The sequence below is a fragment of the Salvelinus sp. IW2-2015 genome, linkage group LG4q.1:29 (genome assembly GCF_002910315.2).
Source record: "Salvelinus sp. IW2-2015 linkage group LG4q.1:29, ASM291031v2, whole genome shotgun sequence".
NCBI lineage: Eukaryota > Metazoa > Chordata > Actinopteri > Salmoniformes > Salmonidae > Salvelinus > Salvelinus sp. IW2-2015.
In genome coordinates, this window is record NC_036842.1 from 75,467,650 (window position 1) to 75,491,484 (window position 23,835).

The 23,835-nt window shown below is 46.0% G+C and overlaps 1 protein-coding gene across 1 annotated transcript in view; it reads right to left on the reverse strand.

Moving 5' to 3' along the window:
• Positions 1–6,914: 6,914 nt before the first annotated feature.
• The window catches only part of kcp (kielin cysteine rich BMP regulator), a 46,184-nt gene continuing 29,263 nt past the window's right edge, over positions 6,915–23,835 (reverse strand). The window contains 23 exon segments of the mRNA XM_070443124.1: positions 6,915–7,642; positions 7,751–7,944; positions 8,029–8,132; positions 11,631–11,795; positions 11,875–11,976; positions 12,077–12,188; positions 12,282–12,454; positions 12,741–12,883; positions 13,458–13,560; positions 13,666–13,754; positions 13,864–13,963; positions 14,110–14,192; positions 15,628–15,741; positions 15,947–15,968; positions 15,970–16,037; positions 17,287–17,460; positions 17,579–17,672; positions 17,758–17,840; positions 20,693–20,859; positions 21,029–21,159; positions 21,327–21,506; positions 21,700–21,873; positions 23,795–23,835. Coding sequence (XP_070299225.1) covers positions 7,425–7,642; positions 7,751–7,944; positions 8,029–8,132; positions 11,631–11,795; positions 11,875–11,976; positions 12,077–12,188; positions 12,282–12,454; positions 12,741–12,883; positions 13,458–13,560; positions 13,666–13,754; positions 13,864–13,963; positions 14,110–14,192; positions 15,628–15,741; positions 15,947–15,968; positions 15,970–16,037; positions 17,287–17,460; positions 17,579–17,672; positions 17,758–17,840; positions 20,693–20,859; positions 21,029–21,159; positions 21,327–21,506; positions 21,700–21,873; positions 23,795–23,835 — 2,834 coding nt within the window. The 3' untranslated portion in view covers positions 6,915–7,424.

A 23,835-nucleotide genomic window follows, 5' to 3' on the forward strand; every position in this document is an offset into this window, starting at 1 on the left:
GACACGTTAGAGATCAAGATGGGAAAAAGCAGTAATTTAGCTATATCAAATAGACAGGCAGACATACTGACCTTCTGTAGGTGAATTCTGTTCTCCTGGCCCCTGCAGCTCATCTGGGGAGATCCCATGCAGGAGCCTCAACAGGCGCTTTCCTTTCCACTCCTGACTCAGTATCAGACACTTCAGGACCAACTGGTCCAAGGTCAGAGGCTAGGGGTCAAACTCCAGGAGCAGGGGGGTATAACACAGTATAGCAAAGAGACAACAGCAGTGTTCCTGACAGATCCGATGACAAAACCTGTTGTTGAGAGATAGGGGGTTCTTCATCCTCCTGCAGGTAGAGCAGGGCTTGATCTCTACTGCAGGAGCCGCTAGTACTGGGTCTGGAAACAAGGCAGATATCACATTTTATTTGTCACATACACATGGTTAGCAGATGTTAATGCAAGTGTAGCGAAATGCTTGTGCTTCTAGTTACATTTACATTTACATTTAAGTCATTTAGCAGACGCTCTTATCCAGAGCGACTTACAAATTGATGCATTCACCTTATGATATCCAGTGGAACAACCACTTTACAATAGTGCATCTAACTCTTTTAAGGGGGAGGGGGGGGTTAGGAGGATTACTTTATCCTATCCTAGGTATTCCTTAAAGAGGTGGGGTTTCAGGTGTCTCCGGAAGGTGGTGATTGACTCCGCTGACCTGGCGTCGTGAAGGGAGTTTGTTTCACCATTTGGCGGTGGCCAGCAAGCAAGCGAAACAGTCGTTTTTTGACTGCGCTGAGCGGGAACTGACTTCTCTCAGAGGTAGGGAGGCGAAGACGGCAGGCCCAGAGATGGATGAACGCAGTTGCCCTTGTTTGGTGGTAGCAGGCCTGATCAGAGCCTGTAAGGTACGAGGTTGCCGTTACCCCTCACAGCTCCGTCAAGGCAAGCAACCATGTCTAGATTTGGCCTTCCTTACCATCATGTAGCGGATGCGAGCCTTTCAACTGGAAGCCATGGAGAGAGAGAAGGAAGACGGACGGACGAAGAACGTTGCGCTTTGCAACGCGAGTGACGAGAAAAACTGGGGGAGCGCGGGCATATAAAGTAGCCTGGATATCTCGTTTCGCTGCATTATGTACGGCTGCCTGTATGACCTCCTTCCGATTCTACGATTCTATTCTGCTGCGCCGCTCTCAACGTCGAGGGATGTTACCTGGTTCGTTATACCTTTCGACACGCTGTGTCTCAACACACACAGCTCCATTGAACTGCAGGTTTGCCTTCGTCCTTAGGTTTTACAGGAAGCACCAGACGGGCATGCTTCGCGTCGCCGTTTCTGCGATGATAGTTCCATGTGTGTTGGTAGAGAGGTTAACTGGCACTAGGCAGGGAGCCCACGCCAACAGCGAGTTGCAGTTAATCCAGCACCGGGACGATGACAAAGGTGCCTGGATTGGGAACCTGCGCCGCTTCCTGTGTGAGGCAGGGTCGTACTCTGCGAATGTTGTAGAGCATGAACCTACAGGAACGGTCACCCGCCTTGATGTGAGTTGAGAACGACAGGGTGTTGCTCCAGGATCACGCAAGGTTCTTAGCGCTCTGGGAGGAGGACACAATGGAGTTGTCAACCGTGATGGCGATCATATGATCATGTGCAACTGAGGCAGTCCGGGAGGTTGCCTCCGACCACAAAGTCTATCTGGGGCAAGAGAGTGCCACGTCTGAAGCCAAGACGTAGGACACTGTGCCGGAGGTTCAGCTTGAAAGGTGAGGGATGCACGAACCAATCATCTACCACACTAAGACTATGTCTGCAGACATGCATGTAGTCCGACAATGCAGTAATAACCAACGAGTAATCTAACCTAACAATTCCACAACTACTACCTTATACACACAAGTGTAAAGGGAATAAAGAATATGTACATAAAGATATATGAATGAGTGATGGTACAGAACGGCATAGGCAAGATGCAGTAAATGTATAGAGTACAGTATATACAGTGGGGAGACAAGTATTTGATACACTGCCGATTTTGCAGGTTCCTACTTACAAAGCATGTAGAGGTCTGTAATTTTACATAGGTACACTTCAACATGAGAGACGGAATCTAAAAATCCAGAAAACCACATGTATGATTTTAAGTAATTAATTTGCATTTTATTGCATGACATAAGTATTTGATACATCAGAAAAGCAAAACTTAATATTTGGTACAGAAACCTTTGTTTGCAATTACAGAGATCATACGTTTCCTGTAGTTCTTGACTAGGTTTGCACACACTGCAGCAGGGATTTTGGCCCACTCCTCCCTACAGATCTTCTCCAGATCCTTCAGGTTTCGGGGCTGTCGCTGGGCAATACGGAGTTTCAGCTCCCTCCAAAGATTTTCTATTGGGTTCAGGTCTGGAGACTGGCTAGGCCACTCCAGGACCTTGAGATGCTTCTTACGAGCCACTCCTTAGTTGCCATGGCTGTGTGCTTCTGTCGTTGCATGCTGGAAGACCCAGCCACGACCCATCTTCAATGCTCTTACTGAGGGAAGGAGGTTGTTGGCCAAGATCTCGCGATACATGCCCCATCCATCCTCCCCTCAATACGGTGCAGTCGTCCTGTCCCCTTGCAGAAAAAGCATCCCCAAAGAATATGTTTCCACCTCCATGCTTCACGGTTGGATGGTGTTCTTGGGGTTTACTCATACTTCTTCTTCCTCCAAACACGGCCGAGTGGAGTTAGCACCAAAAAAGCTCTTATTTTTGTCTCATCAGACACATGACCTTCTCCCATTCCTCCTCTGGATCATCCAGATGGTCATTGGCAAACTTCAGACAGGCCTGGACATGCCACTGGCTTAAGCAGGGGGACCTGCGTGCGCTGCAGGATTTTAATCCATGACGGCGTAGTGTGTTACTAATGGTTTTCTTTGAGACTGTGGTCCCAGCTCTCTTCAGGTCATTGACCAGGTCCTGCCGTGTAGTTCTGGGCTGATCCCTCACCTTCCTCATGATCCATTGATGCCCCACGAGGTGAAATCTTGCATGGAGCCCCAGACCGAGGTGATTGACCGTCATCTTGAACTTCTTCCATTTTCTAATAATTGCGCCAACAGTTGTTTCCTTCTCACCAAGCTGCTTGCCTATTGTCCTGTAGCCCATCCCAGCCTTGTGCAGGTCTACAATTTTATCCCTGATGTCCTTACACAGCTCTCTGGTCTTGGCCATTGTGGAGAGGTTGGGAATCTGTTTGATTGAGTGTGTGGACAGGTGTTTTTATACAGGTAACGAGTTTCAAACAGGTGCAGTTTAATACAGTAATGAGTGGAGAACAGGAGGGCTTCTTAAAGAAAAACTAACAGGTCTGTGAGAGCCGGAATTCTTACTGGTTGGTAGGTGATCAAATACTTATGTCATGCAAATTAATTATTTAAAAATCATACAATGTGATTTTCTGGATTTTTTGTTTTAGATTCCGTCTCTCACAGTTGAAGTGTACCTATAATAAAAATTACAGACCTCTACATGCTTTGTAAGTAGGAAAACCTGCAAAATCGGCAGTGTATCAAATACTTGTTCTCCCCACTGTACATATGAGATGAGTAATGTAGGGTATATAAACATAAAGTGGCATAGTTTAAAGTGGCTAGTGATACATGTATTACATAAAGATGGCAAGATGCAGTAGATGATATAGAGTACAGTATATACATATACATATGAGATGAGTAATGTAGGGTATGTAAACATTATATTAAGTTGCATTGTTTAAAGTGGCTAGTGATACATTTTTACATACATTTCCATCAATTCCCATTATTAAAGTGGCTGGAGTTGAGTCAGTATGTTGGCAGCAGCTATATGAAATTGACACAGTAAAGTCAGAGACTTATTCCCATTGTGGTTGCCATGAAGCCCTCACCATGTCTCCCAGTCCTGTCTGGCTGCCAGCAAGCAGTGCACCATGGGACAGTTTCTCCCTCTGAGCACTGATGGTGGCCAGGCTGGCGTACAGACCCATCAGCCGCAGGGTCTCCCTGTCCAGCCTGCAGGGGCAGAGGGACACATTCTCACAGTCATGGTTGTGATTGGCAAAATGTGTTTGCCTCTTGGTAAGGGCAGTTATTGTGGATTTGAGGTGTGCATGTTTCTTTGTGTGTACCTCTTGGCCAGGGCAGTGAGTGTATTTGTCTGGTGCTCAAGGCTGGTGTGTATCCGAGTGAGGAGGGAGATGGCTGACCAAGATTCCTCACTGGGTTTCTCTCAATCAGGACAGCCCCTCAGAGACACGCCCTCATTGCGCCTGTTAATCATGTCATCACATGATCAGAGAGGTAGCCATCTGCTGCACACACACTGGCTCATCCGTAGGTTTCCCACTCAATTAAATTACTCCTCTATATCAACTCATTGTGTATAATTGTTATGCACAAACTAAAACCATCTTAAGCGTGTGTGTTACCTGTATATTTTGAAGGCTCCAGGTAGGTCAGACTGATTCAGCATGTCTCCTGACTTTCCTCCCATAGCAAACCTAGCTCCACACCCCTCACCTCACCCTCCCACGGCAACAGCGTCTCCCAGGCAACCAGCCCTGGGATATCAGAAACATGATGGGATGTTCTGCGTATACACATGTGATGTACTGTGTTTGTGTGTGTGTTTGTCTCACCATGGTGTTCATACAGCATCTCTGTGTAGAGTGTGTGTGTGTGTGACGGCGTCATACTTTACTCCCACCAGTAGGAGGCGCTCTGAAAGAGCGACACACCCAACACCTGACCTCTCTCCCATGACGTCTGACCACAGCTCATAGATGGCAGGGCTCCGCACACACCCTCCTGCACCAGCCTGGGGACAGGGACAGACACACACACACAGTGTGATTATGGGTGAGAGAGGGATAGAGAGAGAGAGAGAGTGAGACAGTCTTACAAACGAACAGCTTAAATGGCCCAGCGCTGTCTAGCTGCTCTCCTCAGTCTCCATCTCCCTTTTCTTTCTCTGTGGGTATGGTCTGTGCATCTCTGTCATACTGAGCATGACCGGCGGTGCAGTACAGGGCTTGGTTGAGGTGTGCGATGTGGGTCTTGTGTCTGTGGGGTACAGTTTTCCTGTGTTCAGCAACTGTAAGTCCTTGTAGATCTGTAGAATCAAGGTTCAGAAACACACCCCAGTCAAGGTTTTTTACTCTCAAATGTCTGAAATATATGCACAACTTTTGAAAACATGGCAGAGGTTTGAACTGAGAACCTTGTGAATAAAATGTTGAGTTACAAGTTGTAATGTTTTTAAATCATTATTGTGTTACAGTAGTCAGACAAATGTGTCAATATCTCTTAAGATACGGCCCAGTACATCCCTGGGGCCAAGCTTCCTGCCATCCAGGACCTATATAATAGGTCGGTGTCAGAGGAAAGCCCCAAAAACTGTCAGACTTCAGTCACCCAAGTCATAGATTGTTTTCTCTGCTACCGCACGGCAAGCGGTACCGGAGCACCAAGTCTAGGACCAAATGGCTCCTTAACAGCTTCTACCCCCAAGTCATAAGACTACTGAACAATTAATAAAATAGCCACTGGATTATTTACATTGACCCCCCCCCCCCKCCCATTTGTTATTTTACACTGCTGCTACTCGCTGTTTATTATCTATGCATAGTCACTTCACCCCTACCTACATGTACAAATTACCTCGACTAACCTGTACCCCCGCACATTGACTCAGTACCGGTACCCCCTGTATATAGCCTCGTTATTGTTATTTTATTGTGTTACTTTTTATAATTTTTTACTTTAGTTTATTTGGTAAATATTTTCTTAACTCTTTCTTGAACTGCACTGTTGGTTAAGGGCTTGTAAGTAAGCATTTCACGGTCTACACATGTTGTATTCGGCGCATGTGACAAAGTTTGATTTGAACTGGTCTGCTGACTTGAAGCAAAGAATCAAATGTAGCAAGATAGCAGCAACATGCTGAGCTAATCAGAGCATGCTAGCTAAGCATTTATTAACCTCTTAGCTACTCATGTTGAATGAATAAATAGAGCTAGATAGGTGTGAAATATACAAGTGAGTGAGCTAACGTTTGCTTTATTTAAATTTTAAGTTGAATAAGCTATATGAACTTAAGAAAACGTGATGGACAGTTATACTTTTCTTATTTACTGGCCTATTTGAGACCTAGCTAGCTAACTCTATTTTATGATTAAGCATTAGTAAGAGGTAACGTTAGCGTTCTGCTTAGTCAGCTAGTTCAGTTTAGCGTAGCTTTTTATGTTTCTGCCTCCAGGAAAGGATAACAGTCAACAAAAAAGAGGGAGGGGAAGAGGTTTTTAACAATACAGCTTGGCAATAATAACAGATTTGCCTGTCAAACCTATTGAATTGAAACAGAAAAAGAGTGGACTATACACAACCTAACTTTATTATACCTTTTTGTGTTTGTGTCAAATTCTCTATAGCTGTGTGTGCGGCCTCCATGCCAGTGTGTTCATTCAACAGCTTGTGGAACAGAACACACACATCCTGAGAAAGCTGTCCTCCCAGAGAACAACCTAAAAACTGGTGAAGCCTACCTACCCACTGCTCCATCACACCCTGGAGAACACACTGGCTTACACATCAAACATTGCACACATGGATACACACACACACAATACGAATAAGACAGTACTGAGGAAAATAAACATTCTCAGCCAGTGTCTTAGCTGTTCCATGTTTACGCCATAGACTGATGAATTATACACACTATTGGCATGGTTACGTCAGTCGCCCCGACAACAGACGGATTTGTTTACCAGGAAACAGTGAGGCTGACAGACAACTTTCAATCAGACAGTTGACACCTGACCATGTTGCTGGTCTCACCTAGGAGCAATTAGTTCCCCTGGCCTGTACAATGTATTAAAACACGCCCAAAAACCACACGTTGGATAGTTATCTTTATTTGTTGTGAAATGGCAGAGGGAATGTGTCCAATATTGTAAGTCTGTGTAGTCTGGCATAACACATAATACCTACATTAAGGGACAAAGAAACATAATATATTCAAATAATTCCCTGTGGATACAACAGAGAATGAGGTTTATACAGTAAAAGCACCTGGGATGTAGTGGAGTGTAACAACATGTTAACCCTGTTAACCCACCTTTTTATTTTCTCAACAGTGTTTTCCCACTACATCCCTGCAGAGCACAATAGTGTATCAGCAGCCCTACCCTGAGCGTTAGAGGCACAGAGTGGTCACATCACAAACACTTAACAGTACAGTCATAAAATACAGAGCATTCATTACAATGTTGATCAAAATGAATTCAGCTTCACAGAATGTTAATAAAAAACAACAAAGTCCACAGGTGAGTGAGATACCTCTTCAGACAGTTCATTCACACTGTCAGAGTTGCGAGAGGTCCATGCAGTCCTTAGGAATGTGTGTGTGTTAGGACTTGCCATGTATGATCTTGGGGCATGTCTCTGGTGGTACACAGTGGTTGTTGTGTAATACCAGTCCAGCAGGACACTGGCAGCCGGGCACACAGGGTTTAAAACAGTGGCTCTCTATCACCCCTAGTGGCACGTCACGGTTAACACAGGTCACTGGACATGGGGGACCACATTCATCAAACACGAAACCACGCTCCACTGGACAGCCCACCGCTAGATCGAGAGAGAGAAATGGGCAGGGACAGATGTCAACACAGAGAGATGGGTCCCTTTACTGTGGTAAAATAATGTTTTATACTGTGGTTTTGTGTTTGTATTTACCACACAGTGAGGAGCTCCTCCAGGACAGTCTAGCCCCAGCCTCTCTGCACTGCGCTGCGTAGGCCTCCAGGGCATCACACAGACACTCGTCAGCGTTGGCTCCGCAGGCACACAGGTCATAGACACATGCTGCATACCAGGGCTCTGGAGCCACCAAGTGGTGGCAGGTATGGAACACTGCAGACTTCAGAACCCTGAGGAACAAAGGTCAATCAATCAATCTAGCAGGCAAGCTCAAGCGCTGCTAATGTTTTTGAAAAGTCTGGTGTGTGTGTTACCTGCAGCGTGCATTAGCCGACTTCCTGGCCTGGTAGCCTGCTGCCTTACAGGGGTCAATATCCTCCCCAGGCTGACATGACAGGCTGCTGTTACCACTACCCACCTACAGGGGGAGATAGCGATACCAGGGTCTGTGTATGGCTGCTCTGACAAATCAAATTTTATAAGTCACATGTGCCGAATACAACAGGTGTAGACCTTACAGTGAAATGCTTACCTAAGAGCCCCTAACCAACAATGCAGTTTTAAAAAATACAGATAAGAATAAGAAATAAAATTAACAAGTAATTAAGAACAGCAGTAAAATAACAATAGCGAGACTATATACAGGGGGGTACCGGTGCAGAGTCAATGTGCGGGGGCACCGGTTAGTTGAGGTAGTATGCACATGTAGGTAGAGTTATTAAAGTGACTGCATAGATGATAACAGAGTAGCAGCGTTGAAAAAAGGGGGGTGGCAATGAAAATAGTCTGGGTAGCCATTTGATTAGATGTTCAGGAGTCTTCTGGCTTAGAGGTAGAAGCTATTAAGAAGCCTTTTTGACCTAGACTTGGTGCTCCGGTACCGCTTGCCGTGCGTAAGCTGACAAAACAGTCTATGACTAGGGTGGTTGGAGTCTGACAATTTTTAGGGCCTTCCTCTGACACAGCCTGGTATAAAGGTCCTGGATGGCAGGAAGCTTGGCCCCAGTGATGTACTGGGCCGTTCGCACTACCCTCTGTAGTGCCTTGCGGTCGGAGGCCGAGCAGTTGCCATACCAGGCAGTGATGCAACCAGTCAGGATGCTCTCGATGATGCAGCTGTAGAACTTTTTCAGGATCTGAGGACCCATGCCAATTTTTTTTCGTTTCCTGAGGGGCAATAGGTTTTGTCGTGCCCTCTTCATGACTGTCTTGGTGTGCTTGGACTATGATAGTTTGTTGGTGATGTGGACACCAAGGAACTTGAAGCTCCCAACCTGCTCCACTGCAGCCCTGTCGATGAGAAATGGGGCGTGCTCGGTTCTCTTTTTCCTGTAGGCCACAATCATCTCATTGTCTTGATCACGTTGAGGGAGAGGTTGTTGTCCTGGCACCACACGGCCAGGTATCTGACCACCTCCCTGTAGGCTGTCTCGTCGTTGATCAGGCCTACCACTGTTGTGTCATCGGCAAAATGAATGATGGTGTTGGAGTCATGCCTGACCATGAACAGGGAGTACAGGAGGGGACTGAGCACGCACCCTTGAGGGGCCCGTGTTGAGGATCAGCATGGCGGATGTGTTGTTACCTACCCTTACCACCTGGGGGCGGCCCGTCAGGAGGTCCAGGATCCAGTTGCAGAAGGAGGTGTTTAGTCCCAGGGTGCTTAGCTTATTGATGAGCTTTGAGGGCACTATGGTGTTGAACGCTGAGCTGTAGTCAATGAATAGCATTCTCACATAGGTGTTCCTTTTGTCCAGGTGGGAAAGGGTAGTGTGGAGTGCAATAGAGATGGCATCATCGTAGATCTGTTGGGGCGGTATGCAAATTGGAGTGGGTCTAGGGTATCTGGGATGATGGTGTTGATGTGAGCCATGACCAGCCTTTCAAAGCCCTTCATGGCTACAGACGTGAGTGCTACGGGTCTGTAGTCATTTAGGCAGGTTACCTTAGTGTTCGTGGGCACAGGGACTATGATGGTCTGCTTGAAACATGTTTGTATTACAGACTCAAACAGGGAGAGGTTGAAAATGTCAGTGAAGACACTTGTCAGTTGGTCTGCGCATGCTCGCAGTACACGTCCTGGTAATCCATCTGGCCCTGCGGCCTTGTGAATGTTGACCTGTTTAAAGGTCCCGTGTGGCTCAGTTGGTAGAGCATGGCGCTTGCAACGCCAGGGTTGTGGGTTCATTCCCCACGGGGGGACCAGGATGAATATGTATGAACTTTCCAATTTGTAAGTCGCTCTGGATAAGAGCGTCTGCTAAATGACTTAAATGTAAAAAATGTAAAAAATGTCTTACTCACATCGGCTGCGGAGAGCGTGATCACACAGTCTCCCGGAACAGATGGTGCTCCCATGCATGTTTCAGTGTCATTTGCCTCGAATCGATCATCAAAGTAGTTTAGCTTGTCTGGTAGGCTTGTGTCACTGGGCAGCTCTCGGCTGTGCTTCCCTTTGTAGTCTGTAATGGTTTGCAAGCTCTGCCACATCCAACGAATGTCAGAGCCGGTGTAGTATGATTCGATCTTTGTCCTGTATTGATCCTTTGCCTGTTTGATGGTTCGTCGGAGGGCATAGCGGGAATTCTTATAAGCTTCCGGGTTAGAGTCCCGCTCCTTGAAAGTGGCAGCCTTAGCCTTTAGCTCAGTGCCGATGCTGCCTGTAATCCATGGCTTCTGGTTGGGGTATGTACGTACGGTCACTTTGGGGGTGACGTCATTGATGCATTTATCGATGAAGCCAATGACTGATGTGGTGTACTCCTCAATGCCATCGGAGGAATCCAGGAACATATTCCAGTCTGTGCTAGCAAAACAGTCCTTTAGCTTAGCATCTGCTTCATTTGACCACTTCTTTATTGATCTAGTCACTGGTGCCTCCTGCTTTTAATTTGTAAGCAGGAATCAGAAAGATAGAATTATGGTCAGATTTGCCAAATGGAGGGAGAGCTTTGTATTCGTCTCTGTGTGTGGGGTAGAGGTGGTCCACAATTTTTTCCCCTCTGGTTGCACATTTAACATGCTGATAGAAATTTGGCAAAACGGATTTAAGTTACCCTGTATTAAAGTCCCTGGCTACTAGGATTTCTTGTTTGCTTATGGCGGAATACAGCTCATTAAATGCTGACTTAGTGCCAGCCTCTGACTGTGGTGGTATGTAAACAGCTACGAAAAATACAGATAAACTCTCTAGGTAGGTAGTGTGGTCTACAGCTTATCATGAGATACTCTACCTCAGGCTAGCAATAGCTCGAGACTTCCTTAGATATCGTGCACCAGCTGTTATTTACAAAAATACATAGTCCGCCGCCCCTTGTCTTACCAGATGCCGCTGTTCTATCCTGCTGGTACAGCGTATCACCAGCCAGCTGTATGTTGATAGTGTCGTCGTTCAGCCACGACTCCGTGAAGCATAAGATATTACAGTTTTTAATGTCCCGTTGGTAGTTTAATCTTCCGCGTAGGTCATCGATTTTATTCTCGAAAGATTGCACGTTTGCTAGCAGAATGGAAGGAAGTGGGGGTTTATTCGATCGCCTACCAATTCTCAGAAGGCAGCCCGCCCTCCGGCCCCTTTTTCTCCACCTCCTCTTCACGCAGATCATTGGGGTCTGTTCCCGAGAAAGCAGTATATCCTTCTCGTTGGGCTCTTCAGACTCGTGAAAGGAAAAAAAGGATTCTGCTAGTCCGTGGTGAATAATCACAGTCCTGATGTCTAGAAGTTATCTTCGGTTATAAGAGACGGTAGCGGCAACATTATGTACAAAATTAGTAAAAAAATAAGTTACAAACAAAAAAACACAATCGGTTGGGGACACGTAAAACATCTGCATTCCTCTCCGGTGTCATTTTACACAACTACAGGAGTTGTGGTTAACACTCTACCTACAAAGTAGACAGACACACACTCACTCACCTTCCAGCTGTTTCCAAAGTCGGCCTCTGATTGACTGACTTTTCCTGCAGGGGTTCGTAGGTCGTCCTGGGGGTAGTTGTTGAAGTTGCCACAGAGACCACAGGTGTGACCTTTATACGACCCCGGAATACTCACTTCCAGGTGGGATCGCCCACTCCACAACACCTGAGGAGTTCAGACATGTAAGAGTTATCACAGGTAAGGGTTTAGACAACTTAGAGTAAATAGATAGTAGTTTTCATACCTTTAGTCCTATATTAGTGTTGAGTAGGATGGTATTTGTCTGGCGCTCCAGGTAGATGTATGGTTCTTTGAGGAAAGGCAGGGTGACAACCTTGTAGTCCACCTGGAATAAAAAACACCTCAGCTCAGATTGGCTCTCACCTCTTATACACATGTTCTGATTGGCTCGCTGCTAGAACATCCACAACCAGAAACCCACTCACCCTAACGACCCAGTCCTGGAGTAGCTGCACTACCACATCTCCTATGAAAACAGTTACTTCTTTGGTCCAGGACACTCCCTTTCGACCACGGTCATCATTGGTCGCATGGATACTGGACACGCACAGGTGTACACAAATTAGTTCAAATCAACCAAATACCAAACCTTGCATGAATCTTGTTAACAGAAAATGCATTCCTTTGTACCTGAAGTCCCCTCCGTCACAGTCCTGAGACAGTATGTAAGTGCAGGCCCCCTGGAAGTGGAGCATGCGGCCATCGAAGGTCCTGTAGTGGGGATCCCCAAACGCTACGCAGGTGGCTGGCCGTGGTATACAGTGGGGACAACACACACCTGGGATCACAGCAGGAGTCTCATCCTGTTACACACAAGAGTCAAACGGAACACATAGTTAGACAGAACACAGAGTCAGATGGAACACTGACAGACCAGACAGAACACTGAGAGGCCAGACAGAACACTAAAAGCCAAAAAGAACACTAAGAGACCAGACGGAACACCGAAAGAACATACGGAACACCGAAAGAACATATGAAACACTGAGTCAGAGACAACACTGAGAGACCATACAGAACACTGAGAGACCAAACAGAACACTGAGAGACTAGACAGTACACAGAGAGACAAGTGTGTGTTATATTGACCGCTGCACAGCCTAGTGGAGGACAGCGTTGGCTGTAACAGTGTACGTCTCCAAACACACAGGTACAGCTGGTACACTCATCCACTTCCCACTGTTCATTAGACTGGTACACAGAGCCCTGGTACACACACTGCACCCCCGAGTCTGAAACACACACACACACACACATTATGTAGTGGTATATTAACAGTTTAGCTGTGTAGTGGGGATATTGCATAGTTTTTTTACCCCTTTTTCTCCCCAATTTCGTGGTATCCAATTGGTAGTTACAGTCTTGTCTCATCGCTGCAACTCCCGTATGGACTTGGGAGAGGTGAAGGTCGGGAGCCTGCGTCCTCCGAAACACAACCCAACCAAGCCGCACTGCTTCTTCACACAATGCCCACTTAACCCGGAAGCCAGCCGCACCAACGTGTCGGAGAAAACATCGTACACCTGGCGACCGTGTCAGCGTGCACAGGAGTTGCTAGTGCGTGATGGGAAAAGGACATCCCTGCTGGCCAAACCCTCCCCTAACCCAGACGACGCTAGGCCAATTGTGCGTCGCCCCATGTGTCTCCCGGTCGCAGCCGGCTGCAACAGGCCCTGGACTCGAACCCAGAATCTCTAGCGGCACAGCTAGCAATGCGATGCAGTGCCTTAGACCACTGCGCCACTCGGGAGGCCATTGCATAGTTATATATATATTAGTGGTTAGCGAGTACTGTAGAAGTGGTACCTTGACACTCGTAACAGCATTTTCCAGGAGTCTTCATTCTGACCAGGCCCTGCTCACACTCCACAGGAACACACTCCTCTATACTGCACTCAATGTAACCCAGCTAGAATACACACACAAAAAACAATGGAAATTTGTGCCATTTGTGCGATTCTGTGAGTGCGTTAGCGCACGTTTGTGTGTGTGCTTGTGTGTTTGTGTAACTTACATTACAGGTGCATGTGACGCACTCATCCTCACTGTCTGTCCAGCTCTCACCATTAGACACATGCCTCTTCTCACCCTCGATAACACATTCTGAAAGAAACACACACACACTTGACCACACAGGGTTTCGAGGTTAAGGTTTGGTGTTTAAGAGATGGGGTTTAGGGTGTACAAAAAGGGGGTAGGGTTGAGCGTGTACCGTCACAGACGGGGCAGCAGGAATCAGGGGGTGTGTAGTGTTCTTCAGGGCGGCAGCTGAGAGGGGGGCAGCTCTGGTGTAGACACGTCCACGTCAGGTCCTGATCAACGCAACAACACACAGGGATACAGGTTATATATCACTAGTCCAACACACAGCTTTATATTATTATACCACTACTCCTACAGACAATATACAGCTTTAAACAGACAAACAAACACAGGTCAGGGGTTGTTGCCATGGTACCTTGCACTGGCAGGTGAAGCAGGGGTCGTCTGTAGCCAGGACCTCGTTACCGATCAGAGTGGCCGTGCAGTTACTGAGGGGCTCTACACACATGCGTGCACACACACACAGGTTAGTGTTGCGCGGGTCATCTGTTTGTTCACCCGCACCCGCCCGCAATTGCTAATAACCCATCCGCAACTGCCCAACTATATGTGATAAAGTGAAATTCTGAGGCCCGAACCCAACCCTAACTCGTTAATATAGAAACATGTCCTGTAGGCTACAGTCAGAGACGGCGGAACAATATTTTGACAGAGGGTGGAGGATTTTTTTGGACTGCTTATAATTTACAACATATTGGTAGGCTATTTGTTAGTCAACTTAATTAGATACATGCAGCTTCTCTTCTGTCATTATATAAGTATGTTGCCCTTGTAGACTAAATAAACCTTTGCTCACCAGAATAATGTCATGAATTGATAGAATGAATGCTAGTTGACATCGGTAAAGTTCTCTATCATCTCTGCTTCTTTTGTGGAGCAAAGACGTTTAGGGACCGGGGAGAACATGCAATAACAAAAATATATATAATAATTAGGTGGAAAATTCAGGTCAAAATCAGTTTGACCGGTTGTCAGGAAATAGAAAGCTGTGAAAACGACCCAACATGTTTTGGATAAGATATCAGTTCGGCTTGGATGCATATTTTCTGTGGTTGAAATACTATCAGCTTTTATGATGCTGATAAAAATAGCATCTCTACAGAAGGTATCTAAATGTGCATTCACATTCTCTCAAGACGCTGAAATAAATAAATAATAATTCTCCACTCCTGTTCCTGAGTAAAAATTGCCTTGATAGTGTATAATTTTACAGCAAGAAATGCTTAATTCTGCAGAAGTTAATATTAAGGCTATGTGAGAGGTTATAGACCCACAGTCAGTGTCCAGATTTCAGTTTCCATTTAACCCATCAGTAGGCAGTTCCCTTGATGTGCCATAGGCCTATTTAAAGTCCCCTTCTTCAGACTGTCAAATTTGTATATCGCCTCACAATCATCACATATAACATACTGTAGCCCGGCACTGCCATCATCCTCTTTTACCATTTCACCAAATCTTTCTCAAACAATACTTTTCTGGCCCTTCCTTTATTTTCATCTCTTCATTTCACAGCTTTTCTCTTATTGAACTCTGACATTATCCTTTGGCGCTCGTACAGTTAGGCCTAAAGCTTAGGCTTACGTCCTAATGCCAGAAACCTAAAATAATGAAAGAAAAACCTCAATGTAGTCTATACAGTATATACATTTGATAAATGTTTAGATTTTTTTAAGTACTGTTTCTCTTTATTCAACCAGCCCGCCATCCACCCTTCATCCACACAATATTTCATGATCCTAAATCCGTTATAAGTCAACCCCCGCCTCATTAATACAGGTTACTGGAAGTTTTAGAGTGAGGGAGAGAGAGAGAGAAAAAGAGTGTGTCTGCATGTTTGTGTGCGTGTGTTAAACTGGTGTGTATGTGTACTGACGTGCGCAGACAGGGCAGCAGGAGTCTGGTCCAGAGAACAGGATGTTGCTTTTAACACAGTCCACCAGGCTGGGACACTGCTTACGGTAACACCTCAGGTGCTGCTCTCCATCGGCATCACCTGGACACAGGAAACAATGACATCACCTGCTACAATACTGTATCTAAGACACGCTGGTGTGTGTGTGTGTGTGTGTGTGTGTGTGTGGTGTGTGTGTGTGTGTGTGTGTGTGTGTGTGTGTGTGTGTGTGTGTGTGTGTTGTGTGTGTGTGTGTGTGTGTGTGTGTGTGTTGTGTGTGTTGTGTGTGTGTGGTGTGTGTGTAGTACCTCGCAGGTGCAGATTGTGACAGGGGTCATCTGCAGGGTGGAAGCTGTCTCCTGGACCGTACACTCTGCCCTCAAACACACAGTCTGACCAACACAAAGAGAGACACTGATCACAGTCTGACCAACACACACAGAGACACTGATCACAGTCTGACCAAACACAAAGAGAGACACTGATCACAGTCTGACCAAACACACACAAGACACTGATCACAGCTGACCAAACACAAAGAGAGACACTGATCACAGTCTGACCAACACAAGAGAGACTGATACAGTCTGACCAAACACACACACAGAGACACTGATCACAGTCTGACCAAACACAAAGAGAGACACTGATCACAGTCTGACCAAACACCACACAGAGACACTGATCACAGTCTGACCAAAACACACACGAGACACTGGTCACAGTCTGACCAAACACACACAGAGACACTGATCACAGTCTGACCAAACACAAAGAGAGAACACTGATCACAGTCTGACCAAACACAAAGAGAGACACTGATCACAGTCTGACCAAACACACACAGAGACACTGATCACAGTCTGACCAAACACAAGAGAGACACTGATCCAGTCTGACCAAACACACAGAGACACTGATCACAGTCTGACCAAACACAAAGAGACACTGATCACAGTCTGACCAAACACACACAGAGACACTGATCACAGTCTGACCAAACACAAAGAGAGACACTGATCACAGTCTGACCAAAACACAAAGAGACACTGATCACAGTCTGACCAAACACAAAGAGAGACACTGATCACAGTCTGACAAACACAAAGATGACACTGACTCACAGTCTGACAAACACAAAGAGACACTGATCACAGTCTGACCAAAACACAAAGAGACACTGATCACAGTCTGACCAAACACAAAGAGACACTGATCACAGTCGGACCAAACACACACAAGAGACACATGATCACAGTCTGACCAAACACAAAGAGAGACCACTGATCACAGTCTGACCAAACACAAAGAGACACACTGATCACAGTCTGACCAAACACAAGAGACACTGATCACAGTCTGACCAAAACACAAAGAGACACTGATCACAGTCTGACCAAACACAAAAGAGACACTGATCACAGTCTGACCAAACACAAAGAGAGAGACTGATCACAGTCTGACCAAAAACAAAGAGAGACACTGATCACAGTCTGACCAAACACACCACAGAGACACTGATCACAGTCTGACCAAACACACACAGAGACACTGATCACAGTCTGACCCAAACACAACACAGAGATATTTGAAACTAAACAGAGGAACACAGCAGGTAAATAGGGTGTGTATTATAGTTACCTGCACACACAGGGCAGCACTCCCCAGGTACAGTGATGGTGTTGATGCAGGGGGACAGACAGCGGACCTCCGAGCAGGTGGTCACTCCATCCACACACATACAGCTCATACAGGGAGTAGAGTCTGCAAACCAGCTACTGCCCGCAGCATGCTCCTCTCCGTCATACACACACCCTGAGATACACGCACACACAACATTTTACATCCCCAGAGCGCGATAAATTGTGTAAACCTGACCAATAACTAGTTAAATATATGGGAGGCAAATACAAAGCCCAAGCTGGTGTTTTACCTCTGCAGCGAGGACAGCACATTCCTGGTTCTGTCAGCTGGTGCATACAGGTCAGCTTAGGACACTCTGGTCCCACACACTGCACCTTCCCTGCCTGGAACAAACACATATTATACACACACATACGCCGCAGACACCTGCACACACACGCAAGAAAGAGAGAGGAGATATAGTCTAACCTGACAAGTACATGCTGTGCAGAGGTTAGAGCTGGGATTCCACTGCTGTCTGTCACTGTACTCCTCACCCTGGTATACACACACTGAGAGAAACAAACACACAGGGAGTTTAACAGGAACGTTTTCTAATGCACCGTAACCTGCAAAATAGTTGCATGGTGTAATTGTAACAACATACAGGAACTCAAGGCCTTTTGTTGACCTGACCTAGAATTCCTCACAATCAGATGCCGACCGTATTATCTCCCAAGAGAATTCTCCTCGGTTATTGTCATAGCGTGTATATCCCCCCTCAAGCTGATACCACGACGGACCTCAAGGAACTTCACTGGACTTTGTGCAAACTGGAAACCATATATCCTCAGGCTGCATTTATTGTAGCTGGGGATTTTAACAAAGCAAATTTGAGAACAATGCTACCTAATTTATATCAGCAAATTGACTGTAGTACTCGTGCTGGCAAAACTCTGGATCACTGCTACTCTAATTTCCGCGATGCATATAAGGCCCTCCCCGCCCTCCTTTTGGCAAATCTGACCACAACTCCATTTTGATCCTCCTTCCTATAGGCAGAAACTCAAACAGGATGTACCCGTGTTAAGAACTATTCAACACTGGTCTGACCAATCAGAATCCACGCTTCAAGATAGTTTTGGTCATGTGGACTGGGACATGTCCTCAGAGCCTCAGATAATAATATTGACGAATACGCTGATTCAGTGAGTGAGTTTATAAGGAAGTGAATAGCAGATGTTGTACCCACCATGACTATTAAAACCTACCCTAACCAGAAACTGTGGATAGATGGCGGCATTTGCACAAAACTGATAGCGCAAACCACCGCATTTAACCATGTTAAGGTGACTGGGAATATGGCCGAATACAAACAGTGTAGTTATTCCCTCCGCAAGGCAGTCAAACAAGCGAAATGTCAGTATAGAGACAAAGTGGAGTCACAATTCAACAGCTCTGACACGAGACGTATGTGGCAGGGTCTACAGACAATCACAGACCACAGAGAAAACCAGCCACATCACGGACACCGACGTCTTGCTTCCAGACAAACTAAACGCCTTCTTTGCCTGCTTTGAGGATAATACATTGCCACCGACGTGGCCCGCTACCAAGGACTGTGGGCTCTCCTTCTCCGTGGCCAACGTGAGTAAGACATTTAAACATGTCAACCCTCCTCAGAGCTGGCTGGTGTGTTTACGGACATATTCAATCCCTCCCTATCCCAGTCTGCTGTCCCCACATGCTACAAGATGGCCACCACTGTTCCTGTACCCAAGAAGGCAAAGGTAACTGAACTAAATGACTATCGCCCAGTTGCACTCACTTCTGTCATCATGAAGTGCTTTGAGAGGCTAGTCAAGGATCATATCACCTCCACCTTATCTGTCACCCTAGACCCACTCCAATTTGCTTACCGCCCCAATAGGTCCACAGATGATGCAATCGCCATAACACTGCACACTACCCTATCCCATCTGGACAAGAGGAATACCTATGTAAGAATGCTGTTCATTGACAGCACTCAGCATTCAACACCATAGTACCCTCCAAGCTCATCATTAAGCTTGAGGCCCTGGGTCTCAACCCCACCCTATGCTGGTCCTGGACTTCCTGACGGGCCGCCCCCAGGTGGTGAAGGTAGGAAACAACATCTCCACTTCGCTGATTCTCAACACTGGGGCCCCACAAGGGTGCGTGCTCAGCTCCCTCCAGTACTTCCTGTTCCCCATGACTGCGTGGCCATGCACGCCTCCAACACAATCATCAAGCTTGCAGACGACACAACAGTAGTAGGCTTGATTACCGACAATGACGAGACAGCCTACAGGGAGGAGGTGACGGCACTCGGAGTGTGGTGTCAGGAAACAACCTCTCACTCAACGTCAACAAAACAAAGGAGATGATTGTGGACTTCAGCAAACAGCAGAGGGAGCACCCCCCTATCCACGTCGACGGGGCAGTAGAGGAGAAGGTGGAAAGTTTTAAGTTTCTCGTGGTACACATCACGGACTAACTGAAATGGTCCACCCACACAGACAGTGTGGTGAAGAAAGCAACAGCAACAGCAACAGCAACAGCAACAGCAACAGCAACAGCGCCTCTTCAACCTCAGGAGGCTGAAGAAATCTGGCTTGTCACCTACAACCCTCACAAACTTTTACAGATGCACAACTGAGTGCATCCTGCCGGGCTGCATCACCGCCTTGTACGGCAACTGCACCACCCACAACCGCAAGGCTCTCCAGAGGGTGGTGCAGTCTGCACAATGCATCACCGGGGGCAAACTACCTGCCCTCCAGGACACCCACAGCACCCGATGTCACAGGAAGGCCAAAAAGATCATCAAGGACAACAACCACCCAAGCCACTGCCTGTTCACCCTGCTATCATCCAGAAGGCGAGGTCAGTACAGGTGCATCAAAGCTGGGACCGAGAAACTGAAAAACAGATTCTATCCCAAGGCCATCAGACTGTTAAACAGCCATCACTAAGACAGAGAGGCTGCTGCCTACATATATACTTGAAATCATTGGCCACTTTAATAAATGGATCACTAGTCACTTTAATAATGCTACTTTAATCATGTTTACATATATTTCATTACTCATCTCATATGTATATACTGTATTTTATACCATCTATTGCATCTTGCCTATGCCGCTATGTCATTGCTCATCCATATATTTATATGATTATATTCAATTCCGTTACTTAGATTTGTGTGTACTAAGTAGTTGTTGTGGAATTGTTAGATTACATGTTAGATATTGCTGCACTGTCGGAACTAGAAGCACAAGCATTTCACTACACTCGCAATAACATCTGCTAACCATGTGTATGTGACCAATAAAATTTGATTTGATTTGATTTTTGGGAAAACATGAAATATTCCATGTTTTCATTCAGTTTGTGGGTTTACCTGCACACTGGGGGCAGCAGTCTCCTGGCAGTGTGATTGGTTGGGGGCAGGAGGTGGGGGGGCAGAAGAGGGGCATGCAAGTGACACTCCCCCTCACACAGGTACAGCGCTGACAGGGATTGCCTAGCCCTGGAGTGAGGGGTGTGGCTGCTGGGGTGAAGGTTTGTCTGTTAGGGGAGTGAGGAGAGTGTTTACAGACATCCAGCTTGTCACAGGGCCTAGACATAACAGTGAAGGTGTGTGTGTGAGTGGGTAACAGTGTGTGTGTGTGTGTGTGTGTGTGCGTGTGTGTGTGTGTAAGGGCGTCAGAGGGTGTGTGTGTGGAATTAGACCTACCTGTTAGAGTAGACCACACCCCCGTAGAGGCAGGCCTCACAGAGTGGACAGCAGCCATTGGATGATTCAAAGGGGAGGGGGTGGGAACATTGAACAGGACACAGCTTTTTATGACATGTCACCACCTCGTTCTAGAGAGAGGGGGGAGAGAGCGAGAAAGACGGAGGGAGAAAAAGATGGGACAGAGGTGTGGGATAGAACAAATATGGAACAGCTGGGAAACAGTGATATAAGAGGATAGACAGACTTCACAGAGATAGAGGGAGGGATAGGGGATGAGATAATGCTGTCTTCTCACCAGACAGCTGCAGGTGGAGCAGGGGTCAATGGGCGTGGTGAAGGAGGCCCCAGACTGAAACTCCTCCCCCTGGTAAATGCACACCCCTCTGCAGATGGGGCAGCACTCCCCTGGAGGGATCACAGGACGCGCACACACCACGGGCGGGCACGACCCAGACACACACACCACACCACCGTTCTACACACAGTCACATGGAAAAATTGACCAAAACTAGAGCAAATATAGTAATAACATCATGTCTCGCCAGGGACCTGAAGATTTGTGTTAGCCCCCATTACTGTCTAAGCCTTAAGTTTTATCTCAGTGGAGTATCGAAGGTTGGTCACATACAGATACAGTGTATGTGTGTATGAAGTGTGTATGTGTGTACCAGGCATGTGCAGCGTTGACAGTGGTCTGAGGGGTGTGGGAAGCGCTCTCCATTGGAACAGTCTCGTCCGTTGAAGCGACAGCCGTCACACACACCGCACGCACAACCGTCCAGCGCAGGGTGTGGACAGGACACAGCAGGACACCTCCGCTTCACACACACTACCTCTCCTCTCTACACACACACATACACACAAATGTAAACGCACACAAACGCACACAAACACAAGAAAACACATCTACAGCCGTCACACACAACATATCAATGCAAACATGAACACACAAATACTTCATTGGATCAGATGTCTAACTGACATGGAGCAATTATTTGTCTTTTTTTCACACGGTAACTTGTTGACGGAGGCTGCGCATGTGTTACTTTACGCACACATCACCCTCCCTTCACGTTTCTCACTTTACTCACCCTCTTCTGGACCCTTCCTATAAACCAATTTGATGGACATGATGATGTCGCCCAGGGTTTCCCAAACTCGTCCTAGGAACCGCCCTGGGTACATGTTTTGTTTTTGCCCTAGCACTACAGAGCTGATTCAAATAATCAAAGCTTGATGAAGAGTGGGTTAATTGAATCAGCTGTGTAGTGCAAGGGCAAAAAAACAAAACATGTACCCAGGGGGGGCCCAAGGGCCGAGATTGGGAAACCCTGATGTAGCCTACGTCTCTGCCTCATATTTATGAACAGCCGACATAAAAACCTGCAGCGATTTGAATGAACGTTCCAAAATTTGTAGGCAACCTTCTCTTTCTGTTGTAACCAAGGATACTGTAGTAGCACAATCGGGACGCACACTGTAAACACCAAGGAATTTTTAACTCAAATACTTGTAGTAAGTTGTACTCAAAAGTCAATGAAAAGTCATTATTACTTAAAATGTTTATGTGGTACTGACTCAAAACTAAATGAGAAGTCACACCAACTACATTTTTTAAAGATATGATAACAAATGAACTTTTTTCCCAGCATGCTCTAGTGGAGGTGGATTTTTTTGAATAATTTTTATATCTGTGTTTTTGCATGTACATTGAGTGATTGATTAATTAAATGTTAAGATAAATATTTTTTTTCTAAATTAATCCAATCATTGAATTTTTGCACCCATTACTGAAATGGTTGTTCCAGTTGAAATGGCTTAGGTAGTTTCCTCCCACTGTTCCTAACCCTGGCAGTTATTATGGATGCAGGTTGCAGGTGAATATAATTTAGGAATTAGACATCAATTTGCAAGCCAGCATAATGTGATTTATAGTTAGGGTTGTAAAATTCTGGTAAATTTCCTAGGTTTTCCAGAAATCCTGGTTGGAAGATTACTTTAATTGTTTTGGGGAAAGTTTGTGGAATTTTGCAGGCCTGATGTGCCCTGTGAACTATGAGTTTCAGGCCACTGTATAAGGCCTTATGATATACTGTATGTAATGGTTAAATTATACTGATAATAATTCACCTAGGAACTCACTTGGTGAAGGCCACCAGACTAAATGAACGAATTCAACAACCATGTCTCTGTCAATAACAAATACAGTCATGGGTGGTAACTCTACAATTCAATCGAAAAGGCAAGGCACATTGGTAAATTATTGGAGTCGTGGCTTAGTGAGGGCATTACATTTAAGTATACCTTAATCAAAAAACGGCATTTGTATTACTCATATGAAGGTAGTACTGCTCACTTCAGCTATTTAACTTTCTTAACCAGTCATTTTTTAGGTCATCGGTTTCCTAAAAATGTTTGAGTAGCCAGAATGTATCCGGTTTTACAATGCAGTCTACACATTGCTTTGGGGCAAAAACAATCTGCGTTTTAACCACAAATAACATACAACTGTTAAAAAAAGAAAAAAAGAACACTAATACTTTGACTCCCTGTCTGCTTCCTGCTTAGCCAATGTTTGCAATGAGGATAAAAAAAAGAGCATCACATCGCTATTTAGACTGCCTGTCTGAGTCCTGCTTGTGTTTGATATGGGAGGGAGTTGTAAAGTAGAGAATCTCGCACATGCGCAGAAAGAGGATTGCAAACGCAGCCACTTAACCTTGACCCCACCCTGAACTCTGACCCTGATACTTGACCACTCACTGAGCATGTGCAGTCATCACAGGTTCCTCTGGTTCCAGGGA